Source organism: Amphiprion ocellaris, chromosome 4 (genome assembly GCF_022539595.1).
Source record: "Amphiprion ocellaris isolate individual 3 ecotype Okinawa chromosome 4, ASM2253959v1, whole genome shotgun sequence".
NCBI lineage: Eukaryota > Metazoa > Chordata > Actinopteri > Pomacentridae > Amphiprion > Amphiprion ocellaris.
In genome coordinates, this window is record NC_072769.1 from 38,831,016 (window position 1) to 38,851,019 (window position 20,004).

General features: G+C 38.3%; 1 protein-coding gene across 3 annotated transcripts; it reads left to right on the forward strand.

Moving 5' to 3' along the window:
- The first annotated feature begins 741 nt into the window (after nucleotides 1-741).
- Nucleotides 742-17,535, forward strand: sun2 (Sad1 and UNC84 domain containing 2). Of its 3 annotated transcripts, XM_023291154.3 has the most exons (16): nucleotides 742-1,039; nucleotides 3,562-3,698; nucleotides 8,769-8,877; nucleotides 9,001-9,116; nucleotides 10,258-10,557; nucleotides 10,640-10,714; nucleotides 11,195-11,343; nucleotides 11,853-11,903; nucleotides 12,062-12,100; nucleotides 12,695-12,889; nucleotides 13,051-13,188; nucleotides 13,303-13,399; nucleotides 13,684-13,799; nucleotides 13,982-14,155; nucleotides 14,734-14,823; nucleotides 15,521-17,535. In XM_023291154.3, the coding sequence occupies exons 3-16, from the start codon at nucleotides 8,771-8,773 to the stop codon at nucleotides 15,635-15,637; spliced, it is 1,764 nt and encodes a 587-aa protein (XP_023146922.1). In that variant the 5' UTR covers nucleotides 742-1,039; nucleotides 3,562-3,698; nucleotides 8,769-8,770; the 3' UTR covers nucleotides 15,638-17,535. The 3 variants fall into 3 exon arrangements, with proteins under 3 accessions (XP_023146922.1, XP_023146921.1, XP_035813542.1); XM_023291153.3 differs by lacking the exon at nucleotides 3,562-3,698; XM_035957649.2 differs by lacking the exons at nucleotides 742-1,039; nucleotides 3,562-3,698 and adding an exon at nucleotides 6,636-7,233.
- The last annotated feature ends 2,469 nt before the right edge of the window (nucleotides 17,536-20,004 follow it).

Here is a 20,004-nt window from a genome sequence, read left to right on the forward strand (position 1 = left end):
TTAATAGGTTTAGATTATAGATTTATAGATTAATAACTATTATTCTGTAACAACAACAACAGTTATTCTTATTATGCAAACGTTACTGTTGTGATATGTAATTAATCTAACAATTATAGCAGAAGTAGTAGTAGTAGAAATAGACAATATTCCATGCATATATAGAACAAAAAATAAAGTAACTAATCAAGCAAACCCAGCAAACAGGAAGCTTGTAGGAACCGATAGCTCAAGACGGTTATTTTATTTCTAGAATTTTCCAAGAAAGTCCCAATTTGTTGTAAACACAGACTAGAACACATTGGTCTTAAGGAAGCTAATTTTGACTGTCAGCCATTGGTGGGTTATTTCTTAAAATCACATGTAATAATAATAATAATAATGACAATAATAATAATGTTGTTGTTGTCATTGTTCTCCGGCATGTGATTTTTAGAGATAACAAACTAATGACTGACAATAATAATAATAATAATAATAATAATAATAATAATAATAATAATAATAATAATAATAATAATAATAAAGACATTATTGTTGTTGTTGTTGTTGTTGTTAATAATAATAATAATAATAATAATAATAATAATAATAATAATAACAACAACAACGACAACCTAACAGTTATTATCATTATTAGTATTATTTACAAGAATAAGAATAAAAGTTGTTAAATATAAAGTTGGTGAACATTATTTTGTAATCCCCGCCGGAAGTGCGCCTCTTCCTGCTGCCAGCTTGCCTCAGCTCCTCTGCACACCGTAGCGGAGCTGTCACAACAATCGTCAGTCTGTTCTGCAGCTTCAGCTCCACAACCATGCCATCCAGATTCTTAGTTAACTTGCGGGAATTTATGAGAAACTAAGTTGGTGTCGGGGGACTTAGTTGAGCGGACTTGACGCTGACGGAGATGCTTCTCGGTGTCGGTGAGGACTGAACGGAGGATTATCGTTTCCTGACGGACAACCTGACAGTTAGGTTGCCAGTCTGGGCTGCTGCTTGTTTAATTTAACTGCGACAGACCAGAAAACATAACGAGGTGAGTTAATTACGCCGCAGTAGCGACTCCAACTTTAATATCCCGCTCGGTTGAACCCACATTTGTGTTATAAACGGTGACTTTTCGTGCCTCTGTGCCCGGTGTTCATCTCTGCGCTGCCTCAGGATGCTTTTGTCAGTTGGCTGCTGCGGGGCTGAACTACCGTCTATTTGTTGTAGCCTGCTGGATACCGGTAACGTTAGCCAACTACAGCTCGTAATTACTTTAAAAAACACGCACAGTAAATTGGCTGGCTCAAAAACACGTATTTAATGCATCAGTTACCCATTAATATAGGCGTGAAGTGTTCGTGTGTAGGCGGACTTTTCATGTTTTTAAAACGGGGTTAGCTAAGTTAAAGGCTACTTTAAACAAGTTTTTACTAGAGCTACCCAGCTAGCTAACATGCTAACGACTATTTCATGTAAATAAGACACATTGCTGTAATATTCCTTCTCGAAACACTGCTCAACCAGTTTTTAATTGGAATAACCTTTTTTTTTTTTTTTAAACTTAGCTTTACCTTATATTTCTGCATTAAAGCATTTTCACTTAACTTACTATATTTATCAAAAGCAAAACAAGCCCTGTGCTCTACTATTAAGGTCTGTATTATAAGTATAGACTGTATGGGTGTGATGAGTGGTGGATTATATTGAAAAGGTGCACTGTTATGCAAAACTAAACAAAAAGGAAGTTCCTGTTTTTTTTTGTAATTTGTTAAGAGACCACCAGGGATCGTTTAGGGGCTTCAGGGGATGTCTCACCAAAAGGGAAGCGTAACTTTACTAATGCAAGGATTAGTGTTTTGTTATTGTTTACACTTTACATTTTCACCACAGTAAGTTGTCGGAAACTTAATATTTGACAAGTATACTTCAGTTTCTGTGGCCCTGAACATTGTCTAACCAGTTGCATCCCCCTTTTCTTTCTGATTTGTGGCATCAGTTTAATTCATATAAGCGGCAGAGTACAGTATGTTACCATTGTTTTCATTTGATGTTTTACGCCAGAGTTACTGTAAAACTATATTTCCTATGCATTTCCTTTGCGCCTGGTTACTGAAGTGCTTATTTTTCAGCAGGGTTTGAAAAATGCACCATTGTTTATTGTGTTTATCTCTACACTACCGTTCAAAAGTTTGGAGTCACCCAAACAATTTCATGTTTTCCATGAAAACTCACACTTATTCATATGCTAACATAACTGCACAATCATCAGTGAGCCTTTCAACACCATTAGATAACACAATGTAGCATTAGAACTATGGAGATATTCCATTAAAAATTTCCAGATAGAATAGTCATTTACCACACTTGCAATGTCTAGACTGTATTTCTGATTAATTTAATGTTATCTTCCTTGGGGAAAAATGCTTTTCTTTCAAAAATAAGGACATTTCTAAGTGACTCCAAATTTTTGAACAGTAGTGTACATGTTTACAGCATGGCATGGATCAGTTAAAATTACAAGTTGCTGTATTTGAGCTGTGTTTACCTGTCTCACAAATAAGAGCTGAAGCAAATTAGAAGTTAAAATTTGAATTTTTAAGTTGTTCCATGTAAGAAAAATGACATTGTGTTCAAAAAATAAATGAAAGTAATTATAAATAGTAAGATTTACATATGTTTGATTAATTAATATATTGCTAGTTATACACATTAATTAAATGAATAAAATAAAATTGAAAGAGACATATTGAGAAGATATTCAAAACATTTATAATGCATTACAGCTGTTTGAGTTTTGAGGCGTGATAGAGGACACCACATTTGCTTGCCTGAGATTCTCAGGCAGGGATGCTCAGACAGCTGAGACGCCCAGCAAACAAAAGCACTGCAGTGGTAGAACTTCATTCCAGACAAATGAAGTTGTCAGTATTCTGCAGTCCTGCTATAAGCTTTACTGTCAGCCAGGAAACAGCAAACTATCTACAGAATAGAAAACTTAGGAGAGGGAGACTGAGAGAACACATAGTAAGCATCTGGTTCACACTGATGTAAACAGGCCTTATTAGGTAGCTGTTTTGCTAAAATTCCTCCTCCTCAACTTCACAAAGAGCTTGGGGTAATTTGTTTAAAACCAACACACACAGATGAGTCATCTGCTCTGTATGTCTGAGTCATATTTCACTGGCACTGTCCTAATGTTAGCTGCAGTCTTAAACCATTTGCCAGCCAGTTTTGGTTTCATGGTGACTGATTCTCTGCATTCTTTTCTTTGCCCGCTTCTTTCCACATTTTTTCCCTCCTTTGCCTATAGTTTCTGCATTTTTTCTCCCTTTCTTTCTGCAGTTTTTCCACGCATTCAGAAAGCCTAAACTTTTTTATTCTCTCTTTAAGAGTCACAACGTTGTCTTACACATTAGCCCTTCTGTTTGTCTACTACTGAGTTATTCATCTTTGCTGTGCTGTTTGCTGTCTTTCTCTACTGATCTCTCCAACCAGCAGTGCCATTATCCTACTCTGGTTCAGTTCCTTCTCTCTTATACTCTTATGCTTTCTTTTTATGTGTCCTGCCAGTGTCAGTGGTCAGGATACTGGATCAGTAACAGCGCTCCACCCTGCCCAGCCCTGCGTGAACAACAGTACCACATCTCAATCTCTCCTCCTCTCAGAGATTTTCAACCAGTATAGACTGTGGCTTATAGGATTCACATGTAGGTCTACATACATGTGTGTATGATTTGTTTTGCTTCAATTACAATGTACACAGTCGTTGAATCATTAGCATGGGTCCACACCAAGTTTAAGCAATGCATTTCTCTCGTATTTGTTTATGAAGTAATTCATTACCCGTAAATCCTGTAAGGGGATGAAAGGGACGACAGAAACAGCTCACTGATGTTCAGCAGATTTTCGAGTTTTAGTTTAAGTTTTACTTCCATTTCACCTTCTAGTGGACACAGTGGTGACAACACCTGACATGCACAGTTTCATGTGGACACGTTTGCTTGAAGTTATTACCAGGTGCAATGCACTTCTACACTGCTGTCCCCTTTTTCATGGTGATTGCTGGTTTAGTTTTTCATGAGTCTTTGCAAGTTTAGCGGTCATGTCACATGGTTTAAATCATTAGTTTTAGCACTTTGTTTTCCCTACTCTAGAAGAACAGCATCTTGTTTCTCTTTGTTCACATGATTGCTCCAGGACCTGAATCAACTTTCCTTGTATATATTGGGGGATGTCCCCACCTTCCTGAGATTCTCCTATTCATGACCAAAGACTCAGAAGTGTCCATCATATCAGAGTCTGAAAAGTAAAGCCAGTCCTTTAAACCTGTATTCTTTCCAATAGGGTGGACTTATCTGGTTGCGAAAAGAAGTGTATTTTTTGTACAGAAATCTTTGAGGAAATTACCCTACTTCTCACTTGATTTATTACCGCAGTAAACATTTTCCTCATGAGTTTATGGTCTCAATTACTAGGTTAAAATCTCATTCAACACAGTATGATTTATTTTGTAAATTATGGTCAGGATATCTTACTACAGTGTCGCTGGTTTATCAGTCAGAATCACATCTTGTCCTCACCAGCTCCACCCTTTTATACAAACATGGCCACTTCTGGCTCCAAAACACCAAGATGTTACAAAATTTGAGACTTCAGAACAACAGTCAACAAACTGTGGCATCACGGTTTCTGGATGTTAGTGACACATGGCGGAATCATACCTAAAGGAAACAGAGCAGTGCAGTACAAGAGTGACCAAGGCAACACATGCTCTCTCAGCAGCCATTCAGCGGAACAGTGAGCCTCTTAAAACTGAAATAAAAAGGCTTAAATGGGTTTTGCAGCCCATTCCACAACAGCAGCTTTCCAAGTTTAGAGCATGAACGGGCAATTGTAAGATTCAGCTTGGTTTTTGGATAAAGTGGATAGCATAATTAGCCTTAAACAAAAAAGGGAAGGCTACAGAAAAATGTATGATTTGATCAAACATTTCTGCAGTATTTCAGGGAAAACAGCAAATGATGAGAAACAGCTTAGTGCAGGGTTCCCCTCTGGATAACAAGCAGGGGGCTGGTATGCTCAGGAGGAGAAATGTGCTGAACTAGGCTGCTAGATGCCACTTAGAGTGCAAGGGAGGATTTGAAGGAATTAAAGTACAAACTGCTCCCCTCTCTGCACTCTTAGCTAAAGCCTCTTGATGTTCTGAGAAGAGAGAAATTCTAAACGTGAAAAGGGAGTGTTTGTTTCCTAAAGATACAGGGTTGAAGATGCAGGCTGTCGTTGCTGTGGAGTCACAATGTTTTTGACCGTTGTTGCTGTTTCTCGAGTGCTAGTGATACAATCTGCAGAATAGTTTCAAAGCATGCTGGATTAAAAAAAAAATAACCCCATTACATTTGTCACTGTCTACTGTTTGTTACCCACATCAATTAATATTGGGTCTCTTTAATGTCACCCAACTTGTGAAGCTAATTCACCGTTGCTAAGGTTGAATCCTACAGGATAAGGATGAGTGCTTGATTTGAAAATGCGAGATAGCATTTACATAAACAGCCTGATTGGATCAATATGGGGGGGGGGTTATAGTAAGAACATGCATCTACAGCAAGTAGCTGGACTTTGCCTCACTGTCTTTTCACAGTGTTAGTGTAGCAAATCTGGCACTTTTTTTTTCTGTGTGAAAATGTCGGTAAGTGAACAGACTAGGTTTTGCTTTGGAGAATTAAGTCTCACATGTTGACTGTTTGCCACTGAAAAAAAATCAGTTTCAGTGTGACTGTGTTGTCCTTGCTCACAGTAAACAGTGAAAGCCTCACTGTTGGCAGTGACAACCACAGCGGTAGACTGTCATGTATGATGTTGCTATTATTGACTGTTTACATTAACACAGTTTGGTTGGTTACCTTTTAGCCTCTTTTCTCTGATCAGTTTCATAGTCTGATTTTTTTTATGTTGGGCTGAATATCCTTCTCAGATACTCTGGGTTGTAAAATTAAAGACAATGATGTGAACAGTCGATGTAGTAATGTTGAACATGAATACTGGAGAAGACCATTGTGGAAGAAACATCTTAGTTAGCCATTATTATCTTAGTCTTTGCCAGTAAACCAATTAAATTTAGAAAAATGAAACGCCCTTATTGGTAGTGAAGGTTTCTGTGTGCGTGTGTGCCTTCACACGAACTTCCTGTTAGGTACAAACAGCCACAGCTTCCCTTTTTGTCGTCTTCTGCCGCTCTTTTTAGATGCATGAGTTTGTTACAATCAGCTGTAGTTATGTCCTCATATTAAATGTAAGCTTTGACCAAGTTCGAACGTATGAGACAAGTCTCTTTGATGAGAAAAGTGGCACAGTCAGAAATTGAAAGACTAGATCATAGAGAGAATCTAAAGTTTTGGTTTTTTCCTACAGCACAGAGTCAAGTAGACCCCAGCAGATGTAATTGCCATAGCATCACATTACGCCATGTGGAGTAGAATGTCTGGCATTTACTTTGAACGTCTGGTCACTTTTTAACATCTTGCTTTAATGGCCAGATTGTCTAGTAACTTAGTTTGAGGTATGCAGAGATGTCTCAGAACATCAGAGATGCCAATGTTATGTTTTTTTCTGATAATGACTTTGTGTGGTCACTAATCTGACGTCCAGCAATAGGATTTGGTGCGAACTACTGAATTAAACTTTAGTCCTCCTGAATGTTTCAACTTGCTTTCTGCTCTGAACCTCAGATAAGTTGGGTGTCTACACAGCAGCATGTCTGTAGCTGAACATGCATTATTATCAGTGACATACAGTTGATTTGTAGTCAAATTAGTCAATACTTTTGCCCTCTTCACAGAGTACTCCTGAAACATCCATAAAAACATGTGAAGGAAGTGCATTTTACAACAGTAACACCAAAAGGGAAATATATGTTCCATGTTTTCAGTAAATACCATTAATCTTGCCACAGGAGTTGGCACAGCAAGCATGAAAGCTTGTGAGCTGCGGTTTATGCTAATTATCTGCGCTGTAGGACCACATCTTTGACCAATGAGATTTCTCGGCTTAAGATGCCTGTTACATAATGTTTGTGATGGCGGCCTTGCTGAAAGTTAAACTTGTGGACGCTTTTCAACAAACATGAACAAAAGATAAAGCAGCTGAAACCAGGTCGTTTTAAACTCTCGTCTTATACATCATGTGCTGTTAAACTACTTTCTCAAGATTTTTCTTCACTTGAAGCATGCTGAGTCTGTTAAGGTACGCACGATTTGTGTGTGTGTGTTTGTCCCTATACAGGACTGTTTTCTACTATTACTATGTTTATTGCTACATAAGCTGCTGTAACAGTGTGAATTTCCCCTGGCGTGGGGAGAAATAAAGGACTATCTTTGTACTAAGCACTTTAAATGTGTCTGTGTCACAGCTTAGTAACATTGTCTGTCTTTGTTCTTTAAGCTTGTGTGTGTAGTTGCACTTGTTTGCATGTTCAGATGTTGTGTTTTTTTATGCTCTGTTTTCTCAGGGAGTGTTTGAGCAGCAGAACAGATTAGTTGGATTACACGCGACTAAGATTAACTAAGAGAGCATCTGTCAGACACTTACCGCTAGTGTTACTGCTATCACTACATCAACTGTTAACAGGCTCACTGTTGCCAATACTGTATATTTCACTGTACTGACACCGTCACTCACACTGCTCCATCTGCTACTATTATTTGACTATGATTAGTGATGTTGTGACTAATGTTGCCTGTTAGACCTATTAAAACTTTCAGAAACACAGTCACAATTACTACTGTTGCTGCAGCTGCTAATGCTTCGTCCATTTCTGCTTCTGCTACACCTTGAATCCTTCTACTAATTGTTCTGTTTTTGCTACTAATACTTTACGTAGCAGGACCAGCTACTGCATCTACCACCTCTGTAGGTGTACGAAATTGTGTAAATGCCCACTGCAGCTCATGCTACAACCCTGCCAACAACCAGTATTACAAATTAGTATGCTATTATCACGTGACTTGGTGCTATCTTTACATTAAGTATGCATAATTCTGGGTTTTTGTTTTGTTTTAAAGTGACAGAAATCTGCCTCAACAGAAAAAAAAAAAACAGCTAGATCTGAATATTCATCATTTTACACTATTGCATATTGTACTGTTTTGGACTTTTGAACAACCAAAACAAGGCATTTTAAGAAGTCATTTTGGGTGCTAGGGCTTTGTTTAATGTTTTGTACAGATTAATGAAACAAGAAATTGCAGATAAATTGATAACAAGACGAAGCTTTAGTTGGAGCCCTAATCTCTGCTAATGTCATAAGAAGTGATTAAACCTGCTGTACTAATTTTCCTGGGGAAAATCTGCAATTTTTAAGACAAACATACTTAGTTTTACTTAAAATGCACAATTGTGTAATTATCACTATGCTTATGTTCAGTGTATAGAACATCCAACATATTAATTCTTGGTAACTAGCAGAAAAAATCAGTTATAAACAAACTTTGAAGTACAGTTGTCTTATTTTTTTAGAGAGAGGTTGTTCCATTTGAGGAATACTAGATGGATATTTGGCTCAATCTGTGTTTAATGTTGTTGACATGGATTAGCATTTCTAAAGATAACAAAGCAATGTTTCTTTTAGACTTCACTCCATAAAATTGAAATCCTACCCATTTGCATTGTACTGACCCTCACCTGTCAATATATTCTGACCAGAGGCATTAAACAATTCAGGAAGGTTTGTAAAATACTGACTAATCGTTAGTTATTATTTTTCTTTCTGTGTGTTTCAGTCATGTCTCGTAGGAGTTCCCGCTTGCTGTCCGGTGGCTACTACAATTCAGATGAGGAATCTGACTCAAGTAGTGTGACAAACATATCTTACAGAGAAAACCCGGTCAAGTACGTAACTTTGTGTTTCTGTGTGTGTTTTCATGTGCCTAAAGCTTGGTTTCTAGGTTCTCGTTTAGAACCAGTAATGATAACCATTTGTTTTCCTTTCTCTAATACCTCTTTCTTCTTCAGGGTTTTCAAGAAGAAGGCAGGGACCCGCAAGCCTGGCTCCCGCACCTCCAGCAGAGCCAATAGCAATGCTAGTTCTGGGACCCCTGAGACACCTGGCACTGCAGGCCAGCATGATGGTAGCATCACTACAGCACTCAAACAGAAATGACATAATATCCTGTCATTATAATAGTCATAATAATAGCATGAATAGAACAGAGGTAGGGACATTTTATTTAGAGACTCCGCAGAGTAGATTAAAAATTCCCCATAAAAAGAGGTCTAAAACCGTTTAGTTCATGATTTCTCATTGCAAAACAGTGTCCATTTGTGACCTCTTATCACTAGTTGCATATGTTTACTAGCTTTGCAACCAAGAATTCTTTTCTTACTTCACTTTTAGAAGTTTAAAGAGGGAGAACTAACAAGTAATTCACAAAAAAAATCTGGAAAAAAAAGTCTACCACTGGCTATAATTTTGTGCTTTGTTCCACTGATCCCATTAAACTTATTATTGCCCCTTGGAATTGTCTTTTACTCCTTTGTAACAATGGAAGCAAATGGACTGAATTTGTGATAATTTAATTAAAACAATACATTTTAAGTAGCATTGGTTGCACCCTTATTCACTGGCAATAAATAGGGCTTTCAACCAAATGAAGGCATTTTACAGTAAATACACACTACCGTTCAACAGTTTGGGGTCACCCAGGCAATTTCATGTTTTCCATGAAAACTCACACTTGTATTCCTGTGCTAACAGAACTGCACAAGAATTTTCTAATCATCAATGAGCCTTTCAACAGCATTAGCTAACACAATGTAGCATTAGAACACAGGAGTGATGGTTGCTGGAAATGTTCCTCTGTACCCCTATGGAGATATTCCATTAAAAATCAGCTGTTTCCAGCTAGAATAGTCATTTACCACATTAACAATGTCTACACTGGATTTATCATTCATTTAATGTTATCTTCACTGAAAACAACTGCTTTTCTTTCAAAAATGAGGACATTTCTAAGTTACCCCAAACTTTGGAACAGTAGTGTATATTTGGATTTTAGAGTCTTGTCTTAATAATAAACAATTAGTATACATGCGTAATGCTATATATATATATATATATATATATATATATATATATATATATATATATATATATATATATATACACATTTTCCCTCGTCAAGTTTTGATAGAAGAAAAGAAATATATTAATCTGTCACTCACTCATCTCACTTTATTTTTATCTTTCCTCTTTCCTCTTCTGCCTCTCAGGTCAGAGATCGTCGCCCTTGAGCAGTCAGACTCAACCTACCATGAGGACCGTGCCCTACGTCCCCATCACGGTCACCCCTCGCCCAGCACTGACCCCATCATCAGCCCAGGGTCAGGCACCCACACGCTGCCGTCCCGTACCTCCAGAGAAGAGCCCTTACACTGGGCTCTCCAGCGGGTCACGATTACACTTGAGGCCTAACCACAAGGAGCTCAGTCAGAGTGGTGTGGACAGCTCAGGATACTCGTCCTCTGAGGGCAACGTGCCTGAAGATCGTATATACTCTCACATACCGGCAGGTTTGTGCTTTCACAACCACCGCATGTGATTTGGCTCTGGCTTTTCAAAATCCCTGCAAATCAACTTTCCTTCTCTTCCCAGTAGCGAAAGCTGTATTCAGCAGCAGCATGAAGAAAATTGGTGGTCTGGTTCTGCTGTTATTGTTTGCACTTCTATGTAAGTACCATAAACATTTAATAGATTTAAGTTTGCATCTACCAAAGTATTCAAATACATTTTGGAGACATTTCATTACCTGGAAATGTCTGCTGGGAGTGTTGATGGTTGCTCTTTAGTTTTGTTCACATGTATATATTTTCAGTAAGTAGCACAGATCTTTTTGCAGTGATAGTGCAATTTCTACCACACCTACTTTCCACTAAAATATCGTCAAAATTAGAAGAGGTGGTAGTGTTTGCCGCCAAATGTAATGTATGCCTTGCAAAGTGGCACAACTTGGCTTCTTTTGCTTGTGTGGTTGGTTTGTGCTCACACCATCTCCACCTCAGTGTGGTTGAATGAGTCACAGTAAATGTCAGTCATTACAGGTTGCACATGTCAGGGTCTTTGATCTTAAAATGCTCATGGACTTAAGTAATGTTACCGTATGTGTTTTAAGTGCCGTTCTCAAGGCAGTGTCCCTCCTGTCTTCTCCAGGTATCTGGTTGCTCCTTCCCTTGTTCACCTCTTTCATCTCCCGCATGACTGTCACAAACACCCCGTCACAGACAAAACCCAAGAGTCAACCTGTTATCCCTGCCACTCCTCCTCCTCAACCCAACACCATGCATTCCACACCTACAACGGTACGGCTCAAGTGCAGATCATCTGCATCTCACAGATTGTTTGTGCTAGTTTCATAGATTGTCATTGGATGTGTGGGTGTACGTAGGTTAATCAGTGGGCAAATGTCTCCTGGTAGGTAAGTCCCTGAACCTAATCTTCAAGACTTGCTCATGAACAAAAGCAGCAGTTAAAAAACTGAACAATAGCAGACAACAGTACTACTAGAATATGAGTAACTTGCACAAGTAGAAAGTGTACATTTAGTGTGCAGAAGTTTTAGAGTTGGTGGCTGCTGCTTTAGGAAGGTCCTGGGAGCCGAGAGTCATTGAAACATTTTTATTAGGTCCCAAACATGAAGAAATTATTTATATTGCTATTAATGACTCAGTATACTCTTAATTTAGCAACAGAATATTAAAGATTAAATAGAAGTTTGTGCTATTTTAGGGTCGCTCATGTTGAAGTTTGGAGTCTTTTGTGTTACCTTAATTACATTAAGAGTTTAATTATTATTATTTCTTTTATTCAGGATCCTGCCATTGTGTCTGCTGCTATAGAAGCTAAGATGCAGCATCTACTGGTAAGAAGCAATTTGTCTGCAGTTTAGAGAAAAACATGAGGAAATTTGTTGTTGTTTTTTGCAAAAACAGTTTTGTGAAATTAAAGAATCGCAAAGTCCCCACATGCTGATTTAAATGAAGGCATGTTGAGTGTAACATGTTTGTGTGTTTGTTGCAGGTGGATCTGCAGCTTAAGCAGGAACTCCTTATCTCCCAGGTAAGAGAAACTCTCTTTGTGAAGAGCTCTGCCTGGGGAGCTCATGATGGAGGTTAGATTGAAAGTAACAGCTATGGATTTTAGCAAATGACCACCGCTAGAATAACATCTAGTGGTGGGGAAGTAAAACTGCAGCATTTAGGAAGACTTTTTTTTTTTTCCATGGCTCTGTAGCTTTGTTATTTTGGGTCATAAAGTGTTCTGGAATGTCTGTCAGTCCTGAACACTTTTCCAAGGTGCTATTACAGAAATGAATCATGCACCATCATTTCCAATAACAGACTGCGTTACCTTTATGAATTTGAAACTTGGAGTGAAAAGTATCCGATTTTTAACGGCGATCTTTATATAAAATCTATTACATTAATCCATCATTAACTCCTTAGCCCAGAGTGAAACGTGGGATAACAAGAGATCATCTATGTCGAGTTTAATTAGATCCTTCACACCTCCAGAAACCTCTGCAATAATGTTTTACACCATCAAGCCTCCCCACTGATTTAAGCAGTACTTCACTGACACTTCCCAACACCCTTCTACCAGTCACACAATAATTCCACTGATGACTGACTCATTCACATCTTAATATCCCAGATGAAGGAGCAACTCCAGCTGGACATGCAGGACATGAAAGCCAATCTGGAGGTGGTGGACTCAGACAGTCGGCTGCGTCTGGAGCAGGAGCTGGCCGTGCTGGGCAGGCAGGTAGAAGATTACCAGGTGGACAGTCGCTCTGCTGCAGCCAGTCTCAACCTCAGGATCCAAACTTTGGAGAACCAGAATACCAAGGTAACAGTGTCTGATAGAGATGTGCCCAGCTGACAGCAGATTACGGATTTCTACACTGTTTTTATGGCTAGACAGACATTAAGTAATACTGCCTCTCTTCTATTTCTCAACATGACGTCTTTGTTATGCACGATTTCAATGTGACTTCCTCTCTTTTGTAGCTGTCCCAGGAGTTGTCATCCATCCAGATGATGCCTCCTCCAGCCCCTTGTCCTGATACCAGTACGGCTCCAGTCCTCAACCATCTCACCCCTGAGCTCCAACAGGCCATGGAGAAGTGGTTCACTGACCGCATCAAAGTAACTACATATGTACTGATACAGTGGATAGTCTGTAAGACGGCTTTAAAAATACAGGACCCTGGTGCTGTACTCCAATGTTTGAGGTATGCTCCTGTTGTGATTGTGAATCAGGAGCAGGATGCAGTCAGAAATGCTGACCAAGGAAGCTGCACAGACTGTGGACGTCCCATGGCTGACAAAATGGCTGACTTTGCTCTGGAGACGCAAGGTCAGGAATGTTGGGTTAAACGTTTAATTATCTCTGTGGCCATCTATTGCTAAATTTTCCTAACTGTGTACTGTGTTGGATGTTAAATTCATTTGTCAATTAGTTTGTCTTCTCCATTCTTATTATTTTAAATGAAAATAGCACTTTGTCAAAGCTTTTCCTTGCAAAGATTGATTTAATTGTCTTCATTTTGTATTAAAGGCAGTCCTTTAACATTGCCTAAAATGAGTGTAGATTCAGCAATGTATCTTTAAATTCTTATTTTACATTTTGTTTGTGTACAGGCGCCAGTGTGATCAGCACCAGGTGTTCAGAGACGTATCGTCATCGCTCAGCGTGTCTCACCCTGTTTGGTTTCCCTCTGTGGTATCCATCTGAAAGCCCACGCACTGTTATTCAGGTAGAACCATTATCCTGCTTTCTCATTTTTATTTATTTTTTTATATCTTGCCTCATCTTATTTTCCCCTTTTCCCTTCTTTTCTATACATTTTTTTAACCTCATAAGTCATGATAAACTCGGTAAGTAAAGATTTTAAGGAGTTTCAGTTTTATTAGCATCTCCTCCCTCCTTCCGTTCCAGGGCTACCCAGTGCTGCTTCCAGGAAAATGTTGGGCGTTTCACGGTGTCCAAGGCATTCTTGTCATCTCTCTCTCCCACCCCGTAAGGATAAGTCATGTGACGCTGGATCACCTGCCACGCTACAACTCTCCCACCGGTCGCATTGACTCCGCACCTAAAGACTTTGAAGTTTATGTGAGTCATCCCAGTCTGGAAACACAGTGTGGCACCACATGACTTCTTTTTGTACTTACTCACATACTAAAGATTTGTCAGATTTAATCACAACATTTCAGAAGCGGAAATACCAATCACTTAAGCTTTTATTTAGTAGTTAGGATTTTTATATTTATTTTCAAGAGTATATCATTTAATAGCACTATAATGAACATATACTGGATACATATACGAAAACAAGTTGTAAGCCCAAGACGTTTGGCTTGAAATTACTTAAATTTATTGAAAGACTGCTTCCCAGTGCTGACTGATACGGGTGAAAAAAATAATATTAGGTTGTAAAATCTTAGCCTTCAGCTAAGTCTCTGGAAACTTCTTAGATTTCAATTCTGTCTCACTATTATATTCCACAATAGGAAAATGCAGCTCTATTACACTACATGCTATGTAGCGTTTTTAGAACCTACTAATATTTCTGTACTACCTCTATAATGGATGATTACCAAGCTCAGAAAAAAAAAACTGATCGTCACATAAAGCATTTTTTCTCCAGTGATTCTAAACTTTAAAATGGCTATAATTTCTCTCTTTCCCAGGGCATGAAAAATGACACAGAAGAAGGAACACTGCTGGGGAAATTCACTTACGATGAGAATGGACCGTCAACGCAGACGTTTAAGCTGCCTGTGAGTTCAAACTGACGATAAATAGTCGATCCCTGTGATATTTACAGAATGCCATAACACCACAAACACCACCATAAAAGGTGGGAAGTCTTGAACGTCAACACGTACAAGGTGGAATCAATCTGCTGAAATCAGAAACTACCTGGTTTAAATTTGGCGGCCATCCCTTTCAAAGTAGTCTCCTTGTGTGCTTTTGCAACACTGGAAGTCCCATTATTTAAACATGTCAAGCACCATCTGTGATGAGTGCTCCTGGCCTGATGGAGTTCTGCTGGTTTTATAAAATGTAGCCTTTTATAGCGTAAAAACTGCTGTTTCTTTCGGTAGCCCCAGAACCACCTCTTATCCCCAAGTAATTATCCTAAACATTAAGGTTGGCTCATCTTTGCTGACTGTCACAGAATTTGGTGTTTTCTTCTCTCCTCCCGTGTGAGATCCATGGAGAAATCTCAGATGTGCACAATAACATATGTAATTCAGGTGACATGACTTGTGCCAGTTAGTGCTTGCGAAGGTTGCAGCTATGTGGACATGACATGCTTCATGCACATGAACCACAAACAGTCCCAGAGCATTCTGATCACACCTGACACTCACATTTCTTATCTTCTGTCTTTTTTCTTGTAGCCTTAAGCTTTCTCTTTTTATTCATCTTTCTTTCTCTCTTCTTTTCTTTGCCTCCTCTCCCCTCGTACAGAACCCGAGTGACGTGGTTTATCGATTTGTGGAGCTGCGAGTTCTTACCAACTGGGGTCACATCGAATACACGTGTCTTTACCGCTTCCGTGTGCATGGAATGATCACTTCCACATGAGACTCGAGCTTCACAGAAAGTGATGTGACAGCGCATCCTAACATATCAGAAAGTACATTTGTAATGCATACTTTTTTATAAAGATTAAAACCACTTGATGGTCTGAGGCCAAATGCTACTGAAAACATTTTTAGTGTTGACTTTTGTGTGGCAATAGGTTTTGCTGTTTTTTTTGTGATTACAGGTTACAACAACAAAATTATGAGAACTTTTTGTGCAGTGCACATTCAGCTTTAAATAATTGCAGAGGAGAAAAATGTGTTTTTAAAAACCAAAAATCTACCTAGTAAAACCATTTGGAAGTGTAAGGTTCTGGTAACTTTATGCTTTCAATCATATGAGTGTGCCACAAAACCATTTTTAATCATTTCCTGTTACTGATTATTATGGATATTTATCAAGTTTTTTTTCCTGCTTTACGTTCTTACAGCGCATGATCACAATGGGAGCTCCCTGGTAAAATAACTTTTCTTTTCATTTTGCCGCTGGGTAGCTACAGTGTTAAATGCCTTGCTCAGTGGTACAAGTCAAAGCAGGTCCCTTTACTGACCCAGATGTCTGCAGATGGTCTTTGGATTAAACCAGCAACACCTGGTTCCAGTCATACCCATAAAGTCAGACTGACACATCATATAAGTAATGACATTAATGAACTTTAAAAGATTGTTTCTAACTTCTGCTGTTCATTTTTGGACACGAAATGAAGCTCAATATTTCACATTTTATCAAAATACAGGTTTAGTTTGTGAGGTTGTCAATCAAACATGTGGCCTGATGTCTGACCAGGTTGAAAATGTTTTTATACATTTTTGTCAGGACATTACTGTGATTTATATTTGACAGATGGGGTGTACAACCCTTTGAGCAACAGGTAGATAACATACACAGGGCAGCAGTGAATGTTGTTTAATAAGTGTGGTTTGTTATTAAATTAAATTTGATTTACTATTCCTACAAAAGGTAAAATATGCAGCTTTGTAACATGTATTGTGTTTTCTCTTTTAGCAAGTTCTCATGCATCAGTTTTGATTTTATTTCTGGTACTTGAATACTTGAAAACCTTTTTTCTAACCTCTCTTTGAGAAGACATCACGCCGAATCCCTGACGTCTTTGTTTCCACGTCCTTGTACATAAGACTTTAATTTTGTATGAGCTACTCAACCAGGAAAGATTTGCGTTATTTATTTACAAATTCAGTCATGAAGTAATAAAGTATAAGTTATGTCTGTTTTATAGGATGCGTTTGAAAGTCATTTTTGATTATTAATATGTTATACATATGAAAAATCTTCAATTTTTACTCTTCAAAATCTGGAAATTACCTCTTAACACAACAACAGAGCTGCCGATGTTTGTTTTAGTTCATTTGTTGTATATTTTATTTAGACAGACAATGGAAGAGAAAGGCTTTTTAATGAGGTGCACTAGAGATGATTCCAGGTAATAGATAACTATTGATCTTGTTTGCAGACAATTCATATGTGCATCTTGGTAAAATTTACTACAAAACAGGACCACAACCTTTTGTTTCGTTTTTCTCTTCATGAGGCAGATCTAAGAAAGGGTTTGAGCTCACAGAAAAGGTTTATCGATATTTACAATTTTAAAAAACAGACATGCATGCCATGCATTTATTTTACAATCTGTGCTCAAAAGAAGTCTAAGTAAACTTTTGAAAAATTATTTATTTTTGTAAATTTTTGAGATGTTTTGTGTTTGCTGATGACGAAATCCTTAAAAATTCAAAAAGTTGATTTTGTAATATTGCAGTCCTAGTGCATCCTGTTGTGTATTTAAACTTGGATTAATTGTGGTTAATACAAGGACTTTGGTACAGTTCTAATATGTTTAATTTGCAGTATTTACTTTCTTCATTAAACTCCTTGATTATGCATAACCATGAATTTATAATTATTTATCTTCTGACATGCGGAGGATGTAAAAAAAACAAAAAAAAACCAGACATGTATAATTGATTTGGGAAAACAGTCTGAAACTCATACGACCTGTGTGTCGTGTGGCGTTGTTGTTTAACCGCCTGTACAGGGCTTTGAACACACAACCCAGGCCTTGTCCACACGTAGCCGGGTTTTTGTAAAACCGAATATCCTGCCCCCTCCGTCCAGAAAAAAAAAAAAAACTTACGTACACACCACCTCGTTTTTAGAAAAAAAACTTCATCCACACCTAACCGCATAAGTGCGTTTTTCAGCACATTCATAAGCATGCCGGACCTTTAGGTGGCAGTAGTTCCCCAAATCCTAGCAAAGTGGTGGAGAATAACCGTCCTTAACGTCGTCCTTCGCCTGTGTTGTTGAATGTGGAGCAGTATCTGGGCTTGTAAAAACAAGCAAGTAAAAAGCGCCTGTACAAGAAACGGCGCCCAAAACCTTGTGAGAGCATCCATACTGTTACCGAATGTAAACACAGGTCGCATATGTGACGTAAGAACATATTTTGTCGCAGGCGGTGACGTTTCGAAACGCAAAACCCCGGTTACTGATGTCCACATGCAGACGCATAAAACGGAGAATTCGCAAATCTTCACTTTGGTCGGAGTTTTTAAAAAGAATCGTTTTTGATGACGTAAATCTGCGTTTTCGTGTGGATGATAGGCCGAATCGTAGAAAAACATCTTCGTTTTGTGAGATACCCGGCTACGTGTGGACAAGGCCTCAGATTGCATAATTCTTATTAAATTCTTGCTGGTGTGAATCTTTAGGAGCATCATGAACAGCATCGCTTTACTTCATCAAACTGAATCGGGTTCATCTCTGTCCACAAATGCTAAATTGTGTTTTTCACAATAAAATCAGCCAAAAAGTTGTCTCCTCTTTGTATTAAGGAGCATAATGTCGGCTACTGCCTCAAGTATACTACAGGGTTATTTGACTTTAAATGCCTATTTGTAAGCCAAACTGGGAATGTTTGATTTATTAAAAAAACATGATGAAAAAAAGGTTGTTCCTGTATTTATTTTTTACATGTCCTGTTTTTGAATGTTGTCTGTGCCACAACTTTAGAACCACCTGCCTGATACTGTCAATGATAGAACCATCTGTGCTGCCTTAACACGTTATAGGACATTATATTCTAAGGCCTCGCCACTTAAGCAATTCTCAAATGAAATCTATGGGAGACTGAAACCCCATAGAGGGCAATAAAAAAAACATCTCACTCTCCCTCTGAACAGCCAATCATCTGCTTTCTAAAAGCTATCACGGAAACATAAGTAGTACAAGTATGAGGGGAAATGCTTTTTTGCCTTATTTTAGGACAAAGTCACCAAACATTTTAAACAGTTTTTATTAAATTGGACTGGTAATTCTCTACATGTACTTTTTATGTCCTGTTGAGTGCTGAAATTGCAGATATGTCTCACTTCTCTTTCATTCATGAAGCTGAAGCCACACCCTTATTTCTAAGAGTGTCAGGTCTCCAATTTCTCCACAGGATCTTCTGTTCACAGCTAAAAGACTAAATCCTACTTTTATATTTGCTTACACAGATTAAAACATTTAGGCAAGTCTCCACAAACATTACATGTTCATTTTGTATATTACAAAATAAATAAATCTTGGCCTCACCAGAAAACGTCACATTATAAGCATATTATGGAACTTTTTGCGTTATTTTTCAACATAGTCTCCCTCAACTTCAATGCACTTGTTTCACTGATGTTGAAGCTTCGTGGAAGAAGGTGTGAATGTGAGTGTGATTGTATGTGTAGCTCTGTCATAGACTGGTGACCTGTCCAGGTGTCTCCTGCCTTCACCGTAAGTCAGCTGGGATAGACTCCATCCCCCCCAAACCTGATCTCAATGAGGATTAAGCGGTGTAGAAATATTTACGACAGTCAGAAAAGATACTTAGAGAAAGGTTACACTTGGTTTCTTGGGGCACAGCTACACCCCACTGATACTTAAAAACCATGTTAGTCTTCACATCACAACTGCTTTACTGCACACAAACAATAAAATATGAATCACATTCACCAGACTCACAAGTGCTTTCATCTTTACTAGCTTCTGTTGTTGTTGAAAGCCAAGAAATGTACCTGCAGAAATTGCACAGCATAAAGTTTGTGTCATTTGCACAAACCTGTGTATATTCATTAGTCTTGTTGTGTTGTAAATCTCATTTAAGCACACAGTTCTCCAATGATTTTGTCTTCCAGTTACATAAAGTTGGGTGACTTTAGCAAGACAGATCATTTTAAAAAATGATCAAAGCTGAAGCAACCAAAGCAAATATAATCTGACTTACACTGGCTGAGCAAAACCAGCGCGTTATGCATTTCCTAGAATGAAACTTGGTAGCATCTTTCAGCAGACAGATAAATGCTCAGATCTCAAGCCTCATCTTT